Here is a 23,696-nt window from a genome sequence, read left to right as displayed (position 1 = left end):
AGGCCCCGTTCACAATAGCTGAAGCATTGAAAGTGCCCAAGTGTCTATCATTGGACTTATAGATTTTTTAAAAACCAGTGTATTAGTGTATTGTATATACATACAACAGAGCATTACAAAACATGAAAAACCGAAGTATGTTTGTGCTTTGAAATAGATGAGTCTTGAAAAAAATGTAAAAAGGGTAGAACTGCAGCTTAATGATAGAGCGCATGCCTCAAAAGGAGTATGACCCGTGTTCAATCCCTGGGGGAAGGGGAGCCTGGCAAGAATCATATACTATACGGTTGTATGTATAGGAAATGACCAGAACAAACAAGTCCCCAGAGACAGAAGTAAAGTACTGACTCCCAAGGGATGGGGGAAGGGCAGAGTATAGATGATTTCTGTAAGTCCCAAATGTTACTTAATTGTTTAATTGGACAAAGAAAACCATCTGAACGCTGAAGCTGGGGCCTCAGCTTCCTGAATACTTGAATACAGTTACCTATGCACCAGGATGCTCACCTCAAAGTATAAACTTTGCATTATATGGTCACACATAAATCTTCAACCAGGATCCTTTCCCCTCTTTCCAGAATTATTTCCAGTTTTTTTATTACTTAAAAAACACTATTAATTAACACATGTAACCACTGTCATTTCATATCTACAAAAAGCTGAATTGTGAGAATACTGCTTATGAGAAACTTCATCTCCTATCCTCTTCCCTCTAAACTTGCGATCTCCATGCAGTCTTACTGACAAAATATTTTTGAGCACAAATTGCCAAAACTGGTATTTATTTATATATTATTTGACTTACCATATATCATAAAATACAAAAATAGAAAATTTCAATAAATATAAATTCTATTTCTCCTACTCCAATGGACAGAGCATCTCCCTGGAGAGCTTTTCTCTGATTTTACTTTGTGGGTTTGATTTTTTTTTTTGTTTGTTTTCCTTTTTTTTTTTTTTTTTTTTTAAAGACAGGTTTACACTAGGTAGCTGAGGCTAGCCTCAAACTCATGATCCCCTTTGCTTCAGGATTCTAAATGCTGAGGTAGCAGGTGCACCACCACATGCATGGCTCTAATTTTCTCTTGGGTACAGCATCTGCCTTTACCAATCCTGTTACCAATGTAATGTGACCCTAATAGGCTCTGACTCTTGTGCCATGTACCAAGGGCTCAGGCTTGTGACCCTGTAACATCTTCCTTATCAAGCCAGATGAGGAAACTTCACTTGGGTGTAGATGACTGAAATGACTAACAATTCTGCGATTCCAACTTGCTGTTGTAGCACACTGCTAAGTGATCACCCCTCCTCTTCTCGCAGTCTACCGCCACGCTCGAAGCTTATCTCTGCACCCATATCCACAGGTGTATCCAACCCTCTGGCTCAACTTGTCCTTCTAGCTCTTAGTTCTTCAGTTATGTACTAAATCATGCTGTAGCTGACCCTACTTTCCTTTACTAAAAAACAAAAACAAAAACAAAAACAAAAAAACCATATTGTATTATTTGAGTGTTTAAAAGCAATTCAAATACTTCTAAAAAGACAGGAGAAAATAATAAAAAACAAACACCATCCCCCCACCCCCACCCCAGGGCCAAACAATGGTCGTGCTAAGCTGGCAGCTCCCCGACCCAGGGGTGTCCTTTTACTTCACAGACCCTGACAACATCTACTGTAAAGCACGGCTTGGCAGGGGTGTGTTGGTGGAAAGAATGACAACAAACAATAGCACTGTGCTCCACTTTCTCACTCTTTTCCAGCTGGGAAGAAACGTTATATATAGTGAGGAAAGGGCAAATGGCTTTTTTTCCACCTGTTGTGAAGAGATTAACTAAAACGTCCTCCAAACAAGGCAGTCACATTGCCAGTTGGAATCTGTAGCCATGTACCTGGATGTGCCTCCTCCTGGTGTGCTCAGAAGTCATTTGGGGACAGGCTGTGCTCAATGCCCTCCTGTTGTGCTTGCATGGCCTCTCTAGGTATCTCCTCCGTTGCTGACTAGTGACACTACTGTATAATTTAATCCGTCTGGGTGACAAATACAGTCTGTCATGGCCAAAAGCCTGGATCAATCGGGCTGTGTCAATGGTGGATACGGAGCTGCTCCTGTCATTTAAGGGCATGTCCCTATCAGTTTGGGTCAATACATCTGAATCCACAGGAGAATCAGTGCTGGAACAAAGGTTGGGGCTCTCTGTGAGGAGCTCAGTGTCCTCTGAGGGTCTAGAATCCAAGGAGGTAGTGCTGACGTTATTACAATCTGGCTCTCTTCTCACGATGTACTTATCTAGTTTAATCCGCTCAATCTTAAACTGACTGGATTTCCCACCTTGATGAGGAGAAAACACCTTGCTTTTCCTGAAGTCACCTGCACTCTGAACCCTCTCTAGGCTCTTGCTCCGCTTCCTCTGCTGCTTGCCTTTCTGTGGCTGTTGCCTCCTCCCAGTCCACCCCCTGGCTCCATGTCGCCCCCTGCTATCATCCTGTGTACTTTCTGAGGCCTGGAGTGAATGTGTGATGGGATTCTGAAGCAGTTTAGCCAAGCGGTCAAGTCGCTCCACCAAGGACAGCTCCTTCTTATCACTGGCACCAGATGGTTTCTGTTGTTTCTGTCGCTCCTGGTACCTGTTCCAGAGGTCATTCAAACTCGCTGGGCACTCAGCTGTTAGCCCTGGGGTGACCTTCTGATCTGTTTTTTGGTCATTTGTTTGTCTTTTGCTTTTTGGGTCTCTAGCCTGATTCTGTATTTTCTCATTGTCTCCCAAATTCAAGTTGATGCTGAGGCTCTTAATTCTGGTGCAATCCATCTTGGTCTTGTCCAACTTGTCCAAACTTGGGCCAGGGGGAGGAAGGCAGCTGTGTCCTGAGTGATGGTGAAAGAAATCCTTCCATGAATGTTGCATGAAAACACTCCTTCCCAAAGGTTCATGGCAGAAATCTTGCTCATGAGGCAGGTGCACTGGATGATGGAAGTAAAACTTGGCTGATCTGAAGACAGAGTGAGTAGTGTTTTCAAATGCTGAATGACATTCAGATTCTGAAAAAAAATATTTGAAAGAACTTAGAAATGTACGTATTCCCTTTATAAAAACTGTTTTGTTTTTTCTTTAGACAGAGCATGTGCTTAATAATCAGACTGGCCTGAGCCAAAATATAAGGATTTGGATAAACTCCACTACTGTATGACAGACTTGGGACTGGACCTCAGCTCTGAAAGTGCTTGCCTAGCATGCACAAAGCCCTGGGTTCAATTCCTAACATGGTCTAAACTGCACTTATAACCCCGGCACTCAGAATATTAAGACAGAATGATCAGGATCCAGGTTACCCTCTTCTACACAACCAATTCAAGGCTAGCCTGGACTAATTACATGGTACATGGTACCCTATATCAAAAACGAAAAACAAGTGGTAAAGAGTACAGAAGCCATTGGACGTCTGTGAGTTCAAGGCCAGTTTGGTCTATACAGTAAGTTCTAGGACAGCCAAGAATACCTTGTCTCAAAAAAAAAAAAAAAAAAAAACAAAAGAAAAAAATATGGATTGAACTGTACCATCATGAGGCAGTGATGGCCTCCTGCACAGCCCCTTTAGTTCGCTACACTATAAGTAGTTGGTTGCTTATATATCCACCACCTAGTCTATTTAGGCTACTTTCTGTATGTGTTCTTTCCTTTAAAAATTGCTTCCTGCTAATAAGACTTCCATGGGTATTTCCAGCTTAAAATAAAAACAAACAAACAAAAACCCTTGAGATTTCACCATCAGCATTAAGTGGGTAGAGTGAAAAGGTTTATTTTAAATCCTCATTTTTGGGCAATCTCATTCCACATCAAAATATATATTGTTGAATACAATCTATATAAACATATATACATGTATATATATATATACACATGTGTGTATATATATTGTATGTATATACATGTATACATATAGATACATGTATACATACAATATAATTTACTAGGCTGAACGTGGTTCTCTGAACCGCATTAAAAGTTCATCCCTGTTTGCTGGACCATTCAAAATCATGGCATTCAAAAAACCCTTGTACTGGGCTCATTCCTCTCTTCCTCTTCACAATTAAGCTGCTAAAATAGAAAACATGTATTTCTCTGTTCTCTCTTTCCCAAACCATCCTCTGTCCAAATTACTCCTGAATTGAGCCACACCACTGAATTATAACAGCTGTGATGTGACCAATGGTCTCCTCACAGAGCCAACTCTATCTCTAGTATGCTCACGCCCTAAACTCCCTTTCAAAATACACATAGCTTTTGTCATTTTTTTTGTATTACTTCAGTGTCAATATCTACTCTCAGATTTATATTTCAAGCCACGCTTTCTCTCAGTAGCTCATATCTGTGTTTCATATGCATCACTTAGATGTCCTTAACTGAATTCTATTCTAGCCTTTACTATGAAAACCATAAAAATAATTAGCTAATAAAAGTAAGGTTTCAAGATAAAATGTGTTTACAATTTGAATTTTATGCACCTACAGTAAATAAACTGAAAATAACCATTTCTAGCACAAACATAAACATGTAACAAGGGATATCCAGCAAATACAGCTATGTGTATGTGTTCTGGTGGCTTGAAAGAGAATGTCCCCTGAAGGCTCAGGAATTTGAATATTTGGTCCTTAGGAGGAGGCACTATTTGGAAGGCTCAGAAGGTGAGGTCTTGCTAGATAAAGTTCATCCCCAGGCACAGGCTTTGAGGTTTCAAAGCCTTACATCATTCCCAGGTCACTCACTATGCTTCATGCTCGCACACTTGTAAGACTCACATCTTAGTTTGCTGCTCTAGTGGCTATACCTGCCTTCCCCACCAAGTGACCACACTTCCCCACCATGATGATGATGATGGCCTCCTATCCCTCTGAAACATACACACACACATACATACACACACACACACACACACACACACACACCATACATGTGTGTGTGTGTCTGTGTGTGTATACCATAAAACAAAGTTGAAGGTCTAACACATACTATATCAAACTTTACCACGAATCAACAGTATCAATCAAGACAGATTGGTACTATCACAAGGATCAAAGCATTAGATTAACCTTAATGGCTATTTTGCTTAGTGTATCTCCTTACAAAGTTTATCCATGTTATAGCACACTGATAATTTCCTCGTGAAGAGGGCACAATAATCATTTTTAAATATAATTCACATTTTCTTTTTTATTGTGTTGTTTGAGAGAAGGTCTAGTGATGTGTGCTGTAATGACCTTGAGTTGACTATGTAGATCACAGTGGCCTCTAGTTTGTAATCCTCCTGCTCTATCTTCAGAGTGCTTGGATTACAGGCATATACCACTCTGTGAAAGCTCTTCATTGACCAAGAATTCACTTTTGCCTTATCCAATTATCTGATGAATAGCTGGATCACTCCTACCTCTTGGTTATAATAAATAACTATGATAAACATGTGGGATGTTTGAGATCTTGCTTTAAATTCTTTTGAATATATGACCAAAGTGGGACTGTTACATTCATATGGTAATTCTTTGTTTTTGAGGGAATACATTGTTCTGCAGAACAACTATACCATTATACATTCTGTTGAGGTTTGGTCTGTAGCTGTGTGTTGTAATGCTTAAATTCTATAACCAAAGGGGCTAGGCCTATGAGTGAATTCTCATGTTTACAAGCCTTTGTTTTGCAACCCTTATTCCTTAATTTAAAACTATTGGTTAAATAAAATTGGTGTAGTGGCTATTCCTGACTAATACAATTGGCTACATCAAATTACTGGGAGGATTAGAGGTATGTGGGTTTTGAGTTTCCAGGGTGGGGTGGACAAGAGAGGAAGAGAAGAGAGACCACAAGGAGGGAGACAAGAAGTCACCATGAGAAGAGCAGTACCGTGACCACTGGCCAGAAGAAACAGCAAATACTTGGGGTACATCACTGGAGAGGGAGCCAGGCCAGCAATTGAAAAAGATTAGGGGTGACCTACCCCCAGAAACTGTCTAAGCCAAATAAAATAATCATAGTCTGAGGCTCATTTATTTCTACACTACTTGGGGATAAGCTTAAACTGGTTGTACAACATTCCTACCAGTGATGCATGAATTCCATATTTTTCCTAACAATATTCTTTTGGTAGCTTTTCTTAAATAGTGTGAGCTGTTAGTTCCCTATGGTTTTGAACCGCATTATTCTTACATTAGTTGAGTGTCATTTCATACTTTCTTGGGTCGTGTCTATTTTCTTTGGAGAACTCTATGTTTAACTCCTCATACACTTTTGGGGTTTTTTTGAGACAGGGTTTCTCTGTATAGCCCTGGCTGTCCTGGAACTCACTCTGTAGACCAGGCTTGCCTCAAACTCAGAAATCCACCTGTCTCTGCCTCCCAAGTACTAGGATTACGGAGGGCGCCACCACCACCCGGCTTTGTTGTTGTTGTTGTTGGTTGTTTTGTTTTGTTTTTTGTTTTTGTTTTCTCCTCATACACTTTTAAGTCAGGTTTGTTTTTGTTTTCAAGGAACACGTGTTCCTTATAAATTCTATGTTTAACTCTCAACAAATACTTTAGGAGTATTTCCCCAATTTTGCTGATAGCCTTGCTTCAGTTTCATTTGTCAGAATTATGACCATATACAATTTCCTGAAGCTTTTCTTTTATGCCTTCTACCAGTTTTAGGAATTCAGGTTTTGTTTTTATATCTCTAATTCTTTTTTATGTAAGTTTTATGTTACGATTTAACTTTATTCTTTTAATGTGGTTATCCAGTTTTTCTATACTGTGTTGAAAAGATTATCCTATCCCCACTGCATAGCAGTTATATCCTTAGTAAAAACTGATTTTATACATTGTATATGTGATCAGTTAATAGAAACTCTTCTCAGCAAACAGTGTTAGTAGAACTCTCTACTCTTTTGTCTTACATGGAAATTCTTATTTTCTAACAGGTAAAATTTGACATCTGACTAGTAATGGTTTATGTTCTGTAGGCTTTTCTCTTTTATCATAATATTAGGACCAAAAGCAATATAAATTGACTTAATTTGGCTTTTTACTGTCACATATAGATGTTTCCTTGTTTCTCAGTATTCTAGAGTAGCGTCAGGTATCCATAATTCAGAACTAAGACACAACACTGCACTTCTAGCATAAGCAGCTTTGGTACACGGGGTCCCTCAGTGTCTGGTGGAAGTGGTTTCTGGGCCTTTCACAGATGCCAATGGCTTTACATAACAGGGAGACACTTGTGTGAACCTGTGCACATGCATGTGCATCAGTACTTCTATACTTTAGTCACTGGATTGCTTTCAATACCAGAAACAAAGTAAATGCTCAGTCAATAGTCATTATCCTGTGCTATCTGTGAAAAGTAATGACAAAAAAAGAAATGATTAACATTTTTTTCAAAATGTTTTCTGCACAGAGTTGACTGAATTGAGTATGGAGACAGTATTGAAATGATATTATATTCATAAGTAAAAAAGAAAAGCATTTTATTTTCATCAGAATGAACCAGAATCACTGTATTACCTATCTCTAAGGAGCCTTCCTTCTGTTTAATGGATTTACCGTCTGGCAGATTTTCAGTTTTTCTGTCTTGTACAGTGATATCACTGGAACCTAAGAGAACAAAATGAATGCAGTAAATACATACAAGAAGTTGACCTCCCCCCAAAAAAATCTCTAATGATATAATATGTGAAAACCATTGTTAGTAGCACTGGAAAACATAAATATCTAAACCTAAATAAATAAATAAATAAATAAATATCTAAACCATTGTTCAGGAAAATGGGAAATGGAAATAAACAAGCACATTTACACAAACATGTCATCTAGAACTAAAGAATCAACATAAGGGGCTGAAGACACAGCTCAGTGGTTATAAGCACTTGCTGTTCTTGCAAAGAACCTGAGTTCGGTGTCTAGCCCATGTGGTGGCCTACATCTGTAACTCCAGTTCAAGGGTATCTGACATCCTCTTCTGACATCCACAGGCACAAGGTATTTAAGTGGTACACACACATAATATAGACAAAACATCCATACACATAAAATAAAATCAATTAAAAACATCTAATATATGTTTTAAAAGTTTTAAAAAAGAATCACCATGACAGACAAGATGAAGAGGTATTAAGTACTCTAATAAAAAAGAAATTCTAGCAAACACTACTATAGAAAATTCTAGACAACTGACTTGAGTCTCTCAAAATGGGAACATTTTGAAATGGAAATCAGAAATCACTGAAAGCAAAGGTGGCTGTATAACACAAGAGAGGAATCAGGAAAGCAACCAAACATCTACAGATTACAGCATCTAACGAGGAAAAGGGGAAACTAGAGCAGGCAAGGCTATTTTGAAGATGGTCCTAATGTTCCGGAAGACTGCTAAAAGACCTAAGATTTTATTCCCAAAGACAATGAAGACTAGAATACATCAGGAAACTAACATAATCAAAACAGTTTCAAGAACATTCATTTAGCAATAGTTAAAAAAAAAAAGTGGTATAATTTTGGAGTGTTTCCCAGAATACAAATCTAAAATCTTAAGAAAAAAAAATGACATGTAAAAAAAAGTGTTTTTGCTCTAAAATATATCTCTTATCTGTAGCTGTGGCATAACTACCACCTGTCCCCTAATACACACTTTCTTTTTCCTCTGCAATAACTGAGAATATTACCAGAATAAAGTCTCAACCTTCTTGGCAATACAACCTGATGTGATCACATAACTCAGGCCGGCCTCTACAGCGAAAACGGAATGTAATTTCTGAGAAGTTCCACTAAAGAAGAATAGGCCTTCCTCTTTCCCTAAAGTGAAGATCAGAAATGTCAACAATACAGGAAGAGAAGTGTTTCTTCTTTAAATCCTGTTATATTTTAGGGTGGTTTTTAATCAAAGCTGACACTAAAACACACTATTACAGGCAATTTCGGCATAATCCTATTGAAGTAAAATAAACACAATAGTTCTAAAGTAAATAAGATGAATTTCTAAAGAGTAAACAGTTTTAATACAATGGTTAAGACATAATTTAAAAAAAAAAATTATGTGGCTGGAGGCCTTGCTGCTGACAGAGACAACCAAGTAAGTTATCCAAGCCCCAAACTCCATCTTCTGGTCCACACCTCTAACTAATATCTCAGACACATGCAGCCACCAGGGACCATATTTGTATCCCTATGGCTGTATCCCTAGAGGCCTGCCCCCATGGGATAACCAGGAGCCTGCAGCTCTCAGGGTCTAGCAGCTCAGCTTGTAATCTCAAAGGCCTGCTGACACCAGGTACACCCGCTCTACCTGCAAACTCAGAGGCCTGCTGACATCAGGAACTACTAGCTCTATGTGCAACTCCAGAGTCCTACTTCCATGAGACTAAGAGGCCTGCCAACCCACAGGGACAACTAGATGGCTGAACAGTGAAAAAACACAATCAACAAAACACAGCAATATAGCATCACCAGAACCCAGCTATCCTACTATAGCAATCCTGAATATCCTAACACACCTTAATCAAAAGAAAATGATTTTTAATCTTATAGAGATATAGGCCTTTAAAGAAGAAATGACTCATTTAAAGAAATATAGGAAAATACAAATAGGCAGCATAAAGAAATATAGGAAACTACAATTAAACAGGTGAAGGAAATGAATAAAACTGTTCAAGAACTGAAAATGGAAATAGAAGCAAACAAAAACCAACAAACCAAACAAACAAAAGCAAAAACAAAACAACCTAAAACCAATCTGAGGCAATCCTAAAGATGGAAAACCTAGGAAAGAGAACATGAGCTATAGACACAAACATCACCGACAGAATACAAGAGATGGAAAAGAGAGTCCCAGGCATAGAAGATACAATAGAAGAAATTGATACACTGGCCACAGAAAATGCTAAAGCTAAACAGTTTCTAACACAAAACACCCTCAGGATAATTGGGACAAACCAAAGACTAATAGTAATAGAAGACTCCCAACTCAAAGGCCCAGAAAATACCTTCAATAAAAGAAGAACATTTTCCTAACCTAAAGAAAGAGATGTCTATAAACATACAAGAAGCTTACAGAAAATCAAATAAAGTGGACTAAAAATGAAAAACTTCCTGTCACATCATAACTGAAACAATAAATGTACAGAACAAACTAAGGATAGTAAAAGCTGCAGATAAAGTCCAAGTAGTAAATAAAGGCAGACCCATTAGAATTACACCAGACTTCTCAACAGAGACCTTAAAAGCCAGAAGAGAGCCTAGCAAATGTCTTATATCTGTAAAAGATCACAGATGTAAGCCAGGACTTCTATACCCAGCAAACTTTCAATCACCACAGATAGAGAAAAAGAGATATTCCATGAAAAAAACATTTAAATAATATCTTTCAACTAATCCAACCCTATAGAGGATACTAGAAGGAAAACTCCAAAACAAGGATTAACTACACCCAAGAAAACACAAAAATAGGTAATTCCATACCAGCAAAACCAAAATAAGAGAAACAACTTCTCCCAACATCATCAAAATAACAGAAATCATTGGTCATTAATATCTCTCAACATCAATGGACTCAATTCACCAATAAAAACACATAGGCTAACAGACTGAATGTGTAAACAGGATCCATCGTTCTGCTGCACACAAAACATCACAGCAAAAAAGATAGACATTACCTCAGAATAAAGGGCTAGGAAAACGTTTTCCAAGCAAATGGACTCAAGAAAACAAGCTGAAGTAGTCATTCTAATATCTAATAAAATAGACTTTCAACCAAAAGTAATCAAGAGATATGAAAGGACACATCATACTCAAAAGACAAAATCCCCCAATATGAACTTCTATGCCCCAATTTGTTAAAAGAAAGAAAGAAAGAAAGAAAGAAAGAAAGAAAGAAAGAAAGAAAGAAAGAAAGAAAGAAAGAAAGAAAGAAAGAAATTACTAAAGCTTAAATCACAAACCAAACCCCACACATGAATAATGAGAGACTTCAACAACCCATTCTCACCAATGGATGGGTCATTGAGACAGAAACTAAGCTGAGAAATAATGAAACAGAGATTATAAATCAAATGAACCTAACAGATTATCTACAGCACATTTCATCTAAACACAAAATATACATTCTTCTCAGCACCTCATGGAACCTTCTCCAAAACTGACCATATACTTGGTCTCAAAGCAGGTCTCAACAGATACAAGAAAAACAGAAATAACTCGTCATATCGCATCATAACACTGTGGATTAAAGCTGGATTTCTACAACAAAAGAAACAACAGAAAGCCATGAAAACTGAATAACTCACTATTCAATGAATACTGGGTCAAGGAATAAATGAAGAAAGAAATTAAAGACTTTCTAGAATACAATGAAATGAAGGCACAACATACCCAAACTTATGGGACACAATTAAAGCAGTGCTAAGAGGAAAGCTCATAGCACTAAGTGCCTCCATAAAGAAATTGGAGAGGTGCTGGAGAGGGCTCAATGGTTAAGAGCACTGACTGCTCTTCCAGAGGTCCTGAGTTCAATTCCCAGCAACCACATGATAGCTCACAACCATCTGTAATGAGATTTGACGCCCTCTTGTGGTGTGCCTGAAGACAGCTACAGTGTACTCATATACATTAAATAAATAAATAATTTTTTAAAAAAAAAAAAATGGAGATATCTCATCCGAGCAACTTAAAAGCACACCTGAAAGCTCTAACAACAAAAAGAGGCAAACACACCCAAATAGATCGCAGGAAATAAAAAAACTCAGGGCTGAAATCAATAAATTAGAAACAAAGGGAACAACACAAAGAATCAATGAAACCAGGAGCTGGTTCTTTGGAAAAAAAAAAAAAAAAATCAACAAGATAGACAAACTCTTAGCCAAACTAACTAAAAGAGACATAATCCAAATCAACAAAACCAGAAATGAAAGGGGGGAGGTGTGCATAACAGCAGAAAATCCAAAGAATCATTAGCTCTTACTTCAATAGCCAATTCTCCACAAAATTGGAAAATATAGATAGATACCACTTACCAAAGTTAAATCAAGATTAGATAAACAATTTAAATAGTCCATTAACCAATAAGGAAATATAAGCAGTCATTAAGTTTCCCAGTTCCCCTGCTCCCAAAAAAAGCCCAGAGCCAGACGGTTTTAGCACAGAATTCTACCAGACTTTCAAAGAGCTAATTCTATAAAATAGAAACATTGCCAAACTCATTCTATGAGACCACAGTCACCTTGATACATAAACCACACAAAGACTCAACAAAGAAAGGGAATTTCAGACCAATTCCCCTTATAAACATTGATGTAAAAATAATAAAATACTCCCAATCCTAATCCAAAAACACAAAGACAACATCCACTATGATCAAGTAGGCTTCATCCTAGGGATGCAGGGATGAATTTCCTTACTCATCAGGGAAATGCGAATCAAAACAACTCTGAAATTTCACCTTACATCTATCAGAATGGCTAAGATAAAAAAACTCATATGACAGCACATGCTGGCAACAATGTGGAGCAAGGGGACACTCCTACATTGCTGAAGGGAGTGCAAACTTGTACAACCACTCTTGAAATCAATTTGGCAGTTTCTCAGAAAAGTGGGAATACTTCTACTCCAAGTCCCAACTATATCACTTCTGGGCATATCCCCAAAAGATGCTCTACCATCCCACAAGGATACTTGCTCAACTACATTCACAGCAGCCTTATTCGTAATAGAAACGGGAAACAACCTAGATGTCCCTTAACTCAAGAATAGATTAAAAAAATAAATAAATAAAAATGGTTCATTTATACAATAGAATACTATTCAGCTAGTAGAAACAGGACATCATGAATTCCACAGACAAAGGACAGAACTAGAAAATATCATCCTCACTGAGGTAACACAGACCCAAAAGGACATGCATGGTATGTACTCACTAATAAGTGAACATTAGCCATAAAGTAAAGGATAACCACACAACAATCCACAGACCCAAAGAACACAAATAACAAGGAAGGTCCATGAGAGGGTATTTGAATCTTTCTCAGAAGGGGAAATAAAATAGATATCAGAGGTAGAGGGAAGGATCTGGGTGGGAAAAGCGTTGGGGAGGGACAGGAATCAGGTGTAGAGAGAGCAGGGGAGAACAGAAATCGGCAGTGGGCGGGGAGGAAGGCTTCTCTAAGATGTACCAAAGATCTGGGATAGGGAAGTCTCTGGATATCTATGGGGTAAGTCTACCCAAGACTCCTAACAGTGAGGACATGGATCCTGAAGTGGCCACTTCCAGTAGCTAGGCAGTACTCTCAGAGGAGAGATAAGAACAGAAACCCTCTCACAAAAACTTTGACCCAAAATGTGTCAGACCTAGATAAAAGGAATGGCCAACCAATGACTGGCACAAATTGAAACCTTCCCATGGGCAAGAACCAATCCCTGACACTAGTAATGATATTCTGTTATGTTTACAGGCAAAAGTCTTACTTCTACTAACTGTACCCTGAAAGGTTCTACCCAGCGGCCAATGGAAACAGATGCAGAGACCCATAGCTAAACATCAGATGGGAGTTTATAGAGTCTTGAGGCAGAGTTAGAAGAATTGAGGGCCCCAAAGAGGACAAGGACTCTACAGAAAGACCAACAGAGTCAACTAACCTGGACCCTTAGGGACTCCTAGAGACTGAATCACCAACCAGAGTGAGCACAGGCTGGACCTAGGACCACTTCAAATATGCAGCAGAAGTGTGGCTGGGTCTTCATGTGGGTCCCCAACAACTAAAGTGGCAACTGCCCCTCAATCTGTTGCCCGCCTGTGGATCCCATTTCCCGCCTGTGGATCCCATTCCCCTAGCTGGACCCCTTGACTAGGCTCAATGGGAGAGGATATGCTTAGTCCTGGTCTGCAGTGACATGGTGTGTGTGTGCATGTGTGCGTGTGTGCGTGTGCGTATGTGTGTGTATGTGTGTTTGAGAAACATTGGGGAAGGGCCTCTTATCAGAGAAGAGATGGGGAAAAGATCTGTGTGAGGGGGTACTAGGACAAGCGGGGAAGCTGATATTGGGATATAAGGTGAATAAATTAAATTAATGAAAAAAATTATATATCTCTATGTCAGAGACTACTTTAACTAGTTAAAATGTATAGCACAGTCTAATACACTTCTATTTATTTTTAAAATATTCTTTAAAATTTAAGTGTTAAAAAACTTCTGATAAAACAGGATCTTACAGGCATAGTCTAAACACGATAAGAGCATCAAAACAATGACTTGTAATTTGTATGCAAAGTAAGAAAAAAGGAGAAAATGAGGAAAAGTTTGTCTGCATTCAAAATGAGTCATATGGCAATAATTGACAAACTACATAAGCTGAAACACCAAAAATTAGGGGGAAATTTAATAGTGTATCAGATCAACTAATTTCTATAAATAAGGAAAAAAACAAAAATAATTACAAGAAAGATAGTTGTAGACAATCCTAAAAATATAATTGTCAGGATTTTGGTAGCCAAAACAAAAAATGAAAAGCAAAACCATAAACCCAAAACTTGCACTTATTTCATTTGGAGAGTGTCTTGTGATATTGAAATAAATTATTGGAAAAGGAAAAGACCCACTAAGCCAAATCCTGACAATAAAATTACTTTGATTATATTCAAAATTTCTCCAGAAATATCTTGAAGGGTTTTTAAAATGTCAACGTTATCCATGCCAAAGTCAACAAAAACATTCACTAGCAACCCTCAGAGCAGGGGGCAATGGGGACAGAGACTGGAGTGCGCACTGCTGCTTATGACCGCCAAGCATTCTAGGAGAACAGAAGATATCTGAGCCTAAACTATCTGCTTCAGCTACCTGCAAGGTCCTTCTCCAGGGATGACATTTCTTCAGGTCCTGCCATCTTGATCACAACTCTTCTACTGATGATCTCTTCTTGGTTTTCGTCTGAGACATTCTCACCCCAAGTTACAGGCATTTGAACTGGGGCCTCTGAATAAGAGAACCATTGATCCCAGAAAGATGATAATAAACAAAAGACAAGCAGCCCTCCTATCCACCCACCCCTCCCAAACACGCAGCCACCCCCAAGCCCTTTATAAATGAGAGAAAGAAAACCTCTTAGGTTCTGTTTTGGAAAACTCTAATATGAACCAGAAAGCTTGCCACATCTTTCTGGACAAATAAACACTTTAAAATATACCAAACAGTCTGATGCAACTACAAAAACATGAATCAAATTATGTTTTTCAAAATAAAAATACAGAATTTAAACTACTTGGAACCTATTTGGCCTTTGCAAAGCTTTAATTAACTGCAGGGCTAATTAATATATAATATAGTCAACAAAAATACTTATACCACCTAGATTTTATATACAGCATTCTCTTAATCTTATGTAGTTATAACTTTTAAACACAATACTTTGTTGTCTTTTCCCTACCTGGTTACTGTGTTTCTTAAAGAAATCAGATAGTTAATAGAGAATGAAACACACAACAATCAATCAACCTTGGCTTTATTTACTCATCAATTTCTTTTTTATTTTGTCCTTATTGCTATTACTTCAATCTCAATTTTTTTCTAACTTCATAACATTTTCCATATTTTAAACATACTAGGATGCTAACAAAGTATTGACAACTTGGCTTAAAAATAAAACAATATAGACATGGCTCCCTTAGTAGCAGCCTCTGTATTGTACTTTAGTTTGTCTTAATCTCCTTAGCACATTACATTAATATTAAAAATATTACTAATAATAATTTATACTAATAATTTATAATCTTATCTTAAATATCTAGTATATAAAATATGCAACACTGTATATGCCTTTAAGAGTATGCTTTCTCATATTTGATTGAGACTTAGCCATATTAATATGTGAGTTTAATATATGCAATATTCTTTTGTATTAATCCACCGATTCATCAACTGAACAACATATGGCTATTTCTTTGTATTTTTTTATACTGAAAAGCAGTAGTGTGAGAATTTCTGTAATATTTCCCATTGATATTACAAGCTGAAAGCACCTTTTTCTAAATCTATGTCTTGTTTTTTAATAGTTTATATTTTTTATGTGCCAAGTTTTTCATGTTAATAACTTCAACTTTATCCCCTTGGATCTAAATTTCATATGACTTGCTTAAATTCTGAACTGAGACTGGAGCTGTAGCTCAGTTGCTGGAGTGCTTGCCTAGTGACATGTATGAATAAATTCTTTGGCTTGATCTCCAGTACCACGTAAGTTGGGAATGGTGGCACATGCCTGTGATGCCTGCTGAAGGGGCAGAGTTGGAAGCAAGCATATCAGAAGGTGGGCAGTTATGCTTTAGCTGCATCGCAAGTTCAAAATCAGCTGAGGATATATGAAACCTTGTACCAATGAAAGGATGAAGTTCAGAATTATCCCATAGTCATAAGGATATGTAAACTTTGAAATTTTTCTCTTTTTATTGCATATGCTATCATACATTTTTGTTCAGTGTGCAGTCAGGATTTACCTGATTTTTCTTACATATGTTATAAATTTTCTAAGCACTACTGATGCTCATCTTCAAGCTTCAAGGATTGGCACACCATCTCTCTTAAATTTCCATATTCATAAACTTGTTTCTGGGCCATATTCTGCTATACTTTTTCAGTTTTAGAAAAAAAATTATTTTTAGAGATAATAACATTTTTCCCTTTCCTTTCCCTCTCACCAAACCCTCCTTGGTGGTTAGGTGGGTGGGTATGTATGTCTATTCCTAAATATATAAATACAACCTGCTTATTCTTACGTTACTTGTATGTATATGTTTTCAGGGCTTACCAGTTGGTATTGGATGACCAGTTGGTATAATCTTCCCTGGAGAAGACTATTTCTCTCGCTCTTAACACTCTGGTTGGCTGTAGTACTTTGTCTAAAGTTGAGGCCTTATAAGCTTTCCTTCTAAGCTCATAGGTCTATTTTTATTGTCTTTATTATACCCATAGGTAAGTATAGACTTCACTTCACATAAAGAAAACTTCTCTTTACAACAGAGACCATTACAGAAAACCACAACTGACCAAAATGCAGGCTTCTGTAGCTCAGTCCCAACTGATCCATCTACAACTCAACTCCTGCACCTGAGGCTCAGGGATCATTGCAGAGGAGAAGGTGGAAGGTTTGTAAGAGTCAGAGGATCAGGATGCTTGCTGTAAGATTCTATCTCCTAGAAATGGCAGACACTGCAGCCCTGAAGTCTTAGCAACATGGCTGCCTCCTACACATCTGTTTAATTCTTTACAAATAATATTTAACATATAGAATTCTGATGATTCGTACAGCAGGTTCTCTTATGAATCCAGAGATTAATGACAAATGACAAGTTAATTACTACTATCATTATAATTCTCTAATTATGTAGGGCTTCCTTAATAAATGTCAATGTAATTTAAGAATTTTCACTATGGCCGGGCAGTGGTGGTGCACGCCTTTAATTCCAGGCCTCGGGAGGCAGAGGCAGGTGGATTTCAGAGTTTGAGGCCAGCCTGGTCTACAGAGTGAGTTCCAGGACAGCCAGGGCTACACAGAGAAACCCTGTCTCAGAAACAAACAAACAAACAAACAAAGAAAAAAAAAGAAAAGAATTTTCACTATGATAGTCTTCTATGTACTTTAGGCTCATTTCTAATAACCTTGTTATATGCATATCTTTTTTAAAAGATTTTACTGTCTTACAAAATATTTACATAGAAATATAGGAATTATGTAGGAATTATCACTAATTATCAGACAATATGTGCATAGACTTCCCCAGGTCAAAATACAAAATATGAATAGAAGCCTACACAGTCCCCATTCTTCCTTCCTAATTTCTTGCACACTTATACAATCTGGGGGCTATAGAGGTAACTCTGAGGTTAAGAGTACTGGCTGCTCTTCTAGAGTTCCTGAGTTCAATTCCCAGCAACCATATGGTGACTCATAACCATCTATGATGAGATTTGGTGCCTTCTTTCGACATGCAGGCATACATACAGGGAGAACATAATAAATAAATAAATCTTAACAAAAACAGATTTATACAACCTGAAGAGGAAGCCAGGGTATATAATAGCCAATTTTAAATACAACAAATCCATCAGAGATGGCTGGACTTTGTATAAATGGATAATACAACATATGAGATTTCCTTTCTTCACTCACACTATGTTTGTAAGGTTTATTAATGCTGTTACCTATATTTTCTCAGTGCCAGTAAGATTTCAATAAAACTACAAATTATTTATTTTACTAAATAAATATTGGCCACTTGAGTGGTTTCTAGATTGAAACAAATAGGACTTGAAGAATATGAGTGGGATAAAGGTATAGTTCAGAGGTAGAGTGCATGTTTAAGCCTAATTTAGGCCCTAGATTCAGAACTCAGCAATACAGAGTCAAAGTACTAATTACTAGCAGTAAATGAGTTCTTTGTTTACACTTGTAACAGCACAGCAGTTTTCAGACATTCTAATGAGTATAGAAAGCTACTGCTATCTCAATATGTATTCCCAGATTGTCAACAAAGTGAAAATTTATATATAATTATTTGGTATTACCATAATCTTTTTGATAGATTAATTATCCAGTTTTTTTGCCCAGTTTCTATTGAGTTGGATGTGTTTGTCACACCATTTCTTTTGTACATTCAATCTTATATAGAATGCATAATTTCCACTTCCACTCTGTGATTTGCTTTTATTTTATTTTTATGGAATTTTTTACTCTGACATACCTTATTTAACAATAGAGCTCTATATGGTTGCTGGTTTTACTTTTTGTTTTGTTTTAGGAAGAAAAATCTAGTTTAATGAAACTTTTCCTTTTCTAAGATTAAGAAGGCACACTCCTCCATTTTTTTTTTTTTATAAAAGATTTAGCTGTCTGTTCACCTATTTAACTATTAACCTATGCTTCTATGTTTTGGTCTGGTGTTTTTTTATGAAGAGTATACTGCTAGAACTACTGGTTTTCCTGCAATTTTAACTATATTGCACTTTTAAAAAATGACTGTCCTCAATCTAGAGAAAACCTTACAGCTCAGCACTTTGAGCAGACAGGGTAGGTGTCTGAAGGAAGCAGGTGGGATCTGAGATGGACGGGGACTGAAGCACATAGGAGCATGGATGTCCTGATGTAGGAAACAGCCAGGGCTCTGCCCAAGGTGACTGTTATCATAGAGGAATGTGCGCTAAAAATAACCAGACATGCAGATTTTAACAAGCCCAAAACTGAATTTTCACAAGTTGGTACCAAAAAATATAATAAAATTTCAAACATCATATGAACTCTTAACTCCTTGTCAAATTCTGCCTAAAATTGCACTTTGCAATATCTGACAGAGAAGAGATAAATCCATAAAATTTTTGTTTGTTTGTTTCTGGTTTTTCAAGACAGGGTTTCTCTGTATAGCCTGGGCTGTCCTGGAACTCACTCTGTAGACCAGACTGGCCTGGAACTCAGAAATCCTCCAGCCTCTGCCTCCCAAGTGCTGGGATTAAAGGTGTGCCTGGCTAATCCATAAGAATTTTAATCAAGATTATCTGCTAGTTTGTGTTCAAAATAAGCTTGACTTAGTATTTCATTTCAACAGCTAAAATACATTTTATTTATGTTGAAAATGAAGTTTACAGTTTTCCAAACTCTTTGAAGCAATTTAGTATTCTAACATTTTACTGTCCTGTGTTACTTAATGTAGTGGTAAGGTTTGCTTATCAGATGTGACATGAATCACAGTTTCTCCTGTCAGTGTGTGTGTGTGTGTGTGTGTGTGTGTGTGTGTTGAAATACACTTTCAAAGTTTAATTCTTTCCTATCTTTGTCAGGTAAATTATTCCTTTCAGTTTTTTTTTTTCTCTTTTTATTTATGGTTCTGGGGATCGAACTCAGGGCCTCATTTTCTGACAAACCAGAAAACGGATAAATACAACAATATTCTCACTTCAAATACAAAGGTTCAAGAAACAAGTTTGAAAGCACGCCAGGTCACTCACCTGCACTCCCCTTCAGAAAGGGCTTTTCCCCCTTGGTCGCAGCCCTCCTGCTATAGATCCCTTCTTTATGCTTAATGTTTACAGTGGTGGAGAGGTCGTCGTCTCTTGTGCCTAGCACTTGAGGAGGAAAGTCTGGGGCAATAGCATCATTGGAGCCTACATAAAAATGAGAAAGTATTAAAATTAACACTAAATTAGGCTAAAGTCAAGACTCTTTCTTCCCTTAGAGCACTTCCATGAAAAGAGCACCATGACAAGAAATGTTACAGGTTAATTAGAAGGTGTAAATCAAACTGAAAATCAGAGGCAGTAGAATAAATGGTAAAATTACCAGACAAGGAAACAAATGACATAAGACATGACACAAAGAGTGGAACAGTGATAGTTCAGGGGACAACTGCCACTGAGGAAAGCTACTAAAAAAAAAATGATTAGGGGATGTCTTCTGGTAAACTATAAAGGCAAAAAGACATGTCAGATGGTACTATACAAACACACACAAGGCATGTATAGGAATAGCACACACTGTAGTCAGACTAGATAATCCGATACATTAAGAATATTTAAGCATAACAGCAACATAAGGAACCCTAATCCAATATCATAAATTTTACTGTACATGGAATGTAACAAAGATGAAGATTATTTTTTAGTCATGGAGTAATTAGTAAGCTTTGACTTAGGAAGATCTGTCCAATAATACAAAACACTGAACAAGAACTAGTCATGTGACTCAGAGATAAGCGTATATGCATATATGCACATAAATGCTGTATGAAGCCCTGAGTTCAATCCCCAGAGCCATGGTGATTTTCCCCAACCAGATGAAGTGTCAATCGGCCTGACTGGAGAACAGAATAAGTCACCTCTTTCATCCTTACAGGAAAGTAACATGCCAACCAATCTGCTTTCCAGGTTCTGACTCCTAGCTCTGTTCCAATTTATAAAAACCAACTATTCTGCCATATTCAGCAGAACAATTTTTCTAAGCAATGTTGTAGATTGTCTAATTGTGAATATTTAATAAGATTCTATTCAGCCTTCTAACTATATTTGTGTAAACTATGAACACTTTAAAGTAACCCAGAAGTCAATCTGTGGCTCAGACTTCTCATCAAAGCTACCTGGAACGCTGAGGCAAGAGGGTCAAAAGTTCAGACTGTTTGGCTACAGAACAAGTTCTACTACCACCTCAGGATTTGTTACTGTTTTGTGTTGTTTAGTAACTTCTGAACCAGGTGCAAAGACTACACTTGATTGTATATGGCCATTTAAGTTGCTACTGGATTGGTGTGGTAGTGAGCTAATACCTATATGAAGACTGCTTTAAACAACTGAAACCAGTAAGTCTTCAAGTCTTTGGCTCTATGCTTATTCTAAAGGGGCTTTAACACCTACACAGGCAGCTGTCAATTCAATTTTAGCCTTTTCTTTTCTTACACAAAGTCTCAAATAACTCATTTATAATGAATCAGAGGTTGGTTAAGGCATGAAAACCTCCATATTTGACTAAAAGATTTCATAATCAACCAGTCAGCACACGGTGTTTCTAAAAATAAAACTTGAATAATTTTTGCATAATACCTGAATGTGAGCTCTCAACAGTGGTGTCAGATCTGGAATCCAGATACGAAGGAACTGTTTTTAACAGTGGAACATAGTACATCTTCGAACTACCAGATGGCTTATATGGCAACAGCACAGGCTGGGCTGAGAAGGTAAGTATCAGAACTGTTAGTAAGAAAGCACTGACTCCAAATACACACCAAGTACCTTCACCTGCCAGGCAGTGCTCACATTTCATGAAATACATGAATGAACCAAACGTAAATTCACCTTTACTTTCAACAGAAGACAGAATTCTAGAGATGGGAAATACATGACATAGTTAATTCAAATATACAAGCAAGTTATCTGGTATTTTTAAAAGTTACAAGGTATATATCAAAGTTAAAAAGACACCAAAGTAAACACAAAGCAAAAAAGATAAGAACTATTCAAAGATCATCAGTTTGGGGGCTGAAGAGATGGTTCAGTGGTTAAGGGCACTGACTGCTCTTCCAGAGGCCAAGTTCAATTCCCAGCAACTACATGATGGCTCACAGCCATTTGTAATGGGATCCAATGCCTTCTTCTGGTGTGTCTGAAGACAGCAACTGTGTACTCATATATATATATATATATATATATATAATAATTCTTTTAAAACATCATCAGTTTGATATACTCTATCGATATTTTTCTTCTGTTTACATACTTATTATCAAAAAGTAAATAAAAGTTTCAATTCAGTTGTTTTATAATAATATTAATTTTATCCTATTCATACACAGAGAACTCTGATATAAATGTTGTTTACATTTTTTTTCAGTTAGGTCTCCCTTCTTGTGTTTTTGCCACCATCATGACAGCTACATAGTCTAGGCAAGACACAAATTGTCCCATAGCCTGAATCTCAGAAACAGGCACTTGGTGGCACACCTAAAATACTTTTTGCCACCCGGGGCCAAACTCCAACGGGCTCAAAAGTCTGAGATGTGAAGACAGATATTTGTTATTTTAAATTGCTGAAAATACATACACGCCTGTATGTGTGAATGTATGTATATGTATTTGGTAATGATACAGAGTGGTCTAGGTAGGACTGGGGCATGTTATGTATGTACATACACTTTGGCTGAGCCACATCATCACCATCCACTGGAGATTTTTTAATGTATGTGTGTATATGGTTATGTGTACATGTGTATGTTCTTGCTAACATCTGTCAGGGTCTACATGTGTTCACATTTCCATACAGCAGGATTAGTGGTCCACCTAAGTAACAAGTGGTTGTTTCATAAGCAAGAAATACTATGAACAATTAAAGCCATATTACTATGAACCAAATGCCAATAAATTCATCTGCCTGCCTTAAAAACAGTTCTTACATACTAACTGGACATAAAATTACTGGACAAAAAAATCAATCAGTCATAGCAGCATGAATTCCATATACTCTTATCAGCTATTTAAAATAAAGATGAAAATCCTATTCTTATCACAGGTATGCAAACAAAACTGGATATGGTAATATTGTAGCATAAGGCTGATAATAAACTTAGGTTTAATGATGAGAAAGACAATAACATTTTAAATATAATTACACATAAACTGATTTAATGCTGGTTTAAACTGATAAAACTCAGTTATATCCTCTTACCGTCTTTGCCATGAGAAGCTGTGATTTGCTGCGCTGAAGATGATGAGGCAAACTTGGATGGCTTTTGGGCCATGGGGTCTAGAATATCCTGTCCATGATCATCAGCATTAATAAAAATTTCAGATGAAAATGTAGTCTTTTCTGGACTTTCTGTAGTTATCTGAGTGATGGCATCAGATGATGATAACTTTCCAGAGGATGTAGTAAAGGGAACCTTACTCTGTTCTTGTGAACTAACAACAACAACAAAAGACAAAACAGCTCATATCTTTGGCAAGGAATATTTAAGTAATTAGGCAATTGTAAATATAGTGATCTCGCATGCTAACAACCTATTTCCATAGTAGCCTTCATTTTGTAAGATATGCAGTAAAAAGTGATCAAGCATATGTTTATTATTTATTCCAAAATCATTTAAACTTATAATACCTTTATGTAACTGCAGAAACAGTACTTCTTAGTTGAAACGAATACATTCTCATTTATTTATGTTTAATTAGACAAT

General features: G+C 37.1%; 1 protein-coding gene across 6 annotated transcripts in view; it reads right to left on the bottom strand.

Moving 5' to 3' along the window:
* Alms1 (ALMS1 centrosome and basal body associated protein) overlaps window positions 1-23,696 on the bottom strand; it is a 99,499-nt gene that overhangs the window by 21,512 nt on the left and 54,291 nt on the right. For all 6 annotated transcript variants that reach the window (XM_052174170.1, XM_052174171.1, XM_052174173.1 and 3 more), the window contains 6 exons: window positions 23,192-23,424; window positions 21,574-21,699; window positions 19,990-20,145; window positions 14,839-14,973; window positions 7,526-7,615; window positions 1,890-3,037 (listed from right to left, as the gene is read on the bottom strand). In XM_052174170.1, the coding sequence (XP_052030130.1) occupies window positions 1,890-3,037; window positions 7,526-7,615; window positions 14,839-14,973; window positions 19,990-20,145; window positions 21,574-21,699; window positions 23,192-23,424 (1,888 nt within the window). The remainder of the gene's footprint in view (window positions 1-1,889; window positions 3,038-7,525; window positions 7,616-14,838; window positions 14,974-19,989; window positions 20,146-21,573; window positions 21,700-23,191; window positions 23,425-23,696) is intronic.

Source organism: Apodemus sylvaticus, chromosome 2 (genome assembly GCF_947179515.1).
Source record: "Apodemus sylvaticus chromosome 2, mApoSyl1.1, whole genome shotgun sequence".
NCBI lineage: Eukaryota > Metazoa > Chordata > Mammalia > Rodentia > Muridae > Apodemus > Apodemus sylvaticus.
The sequence above is the reverse complement of the archived record's forward strand: the minus strand, read 5'-3'. Positions and strand labels throughout refer to the sequence as shown.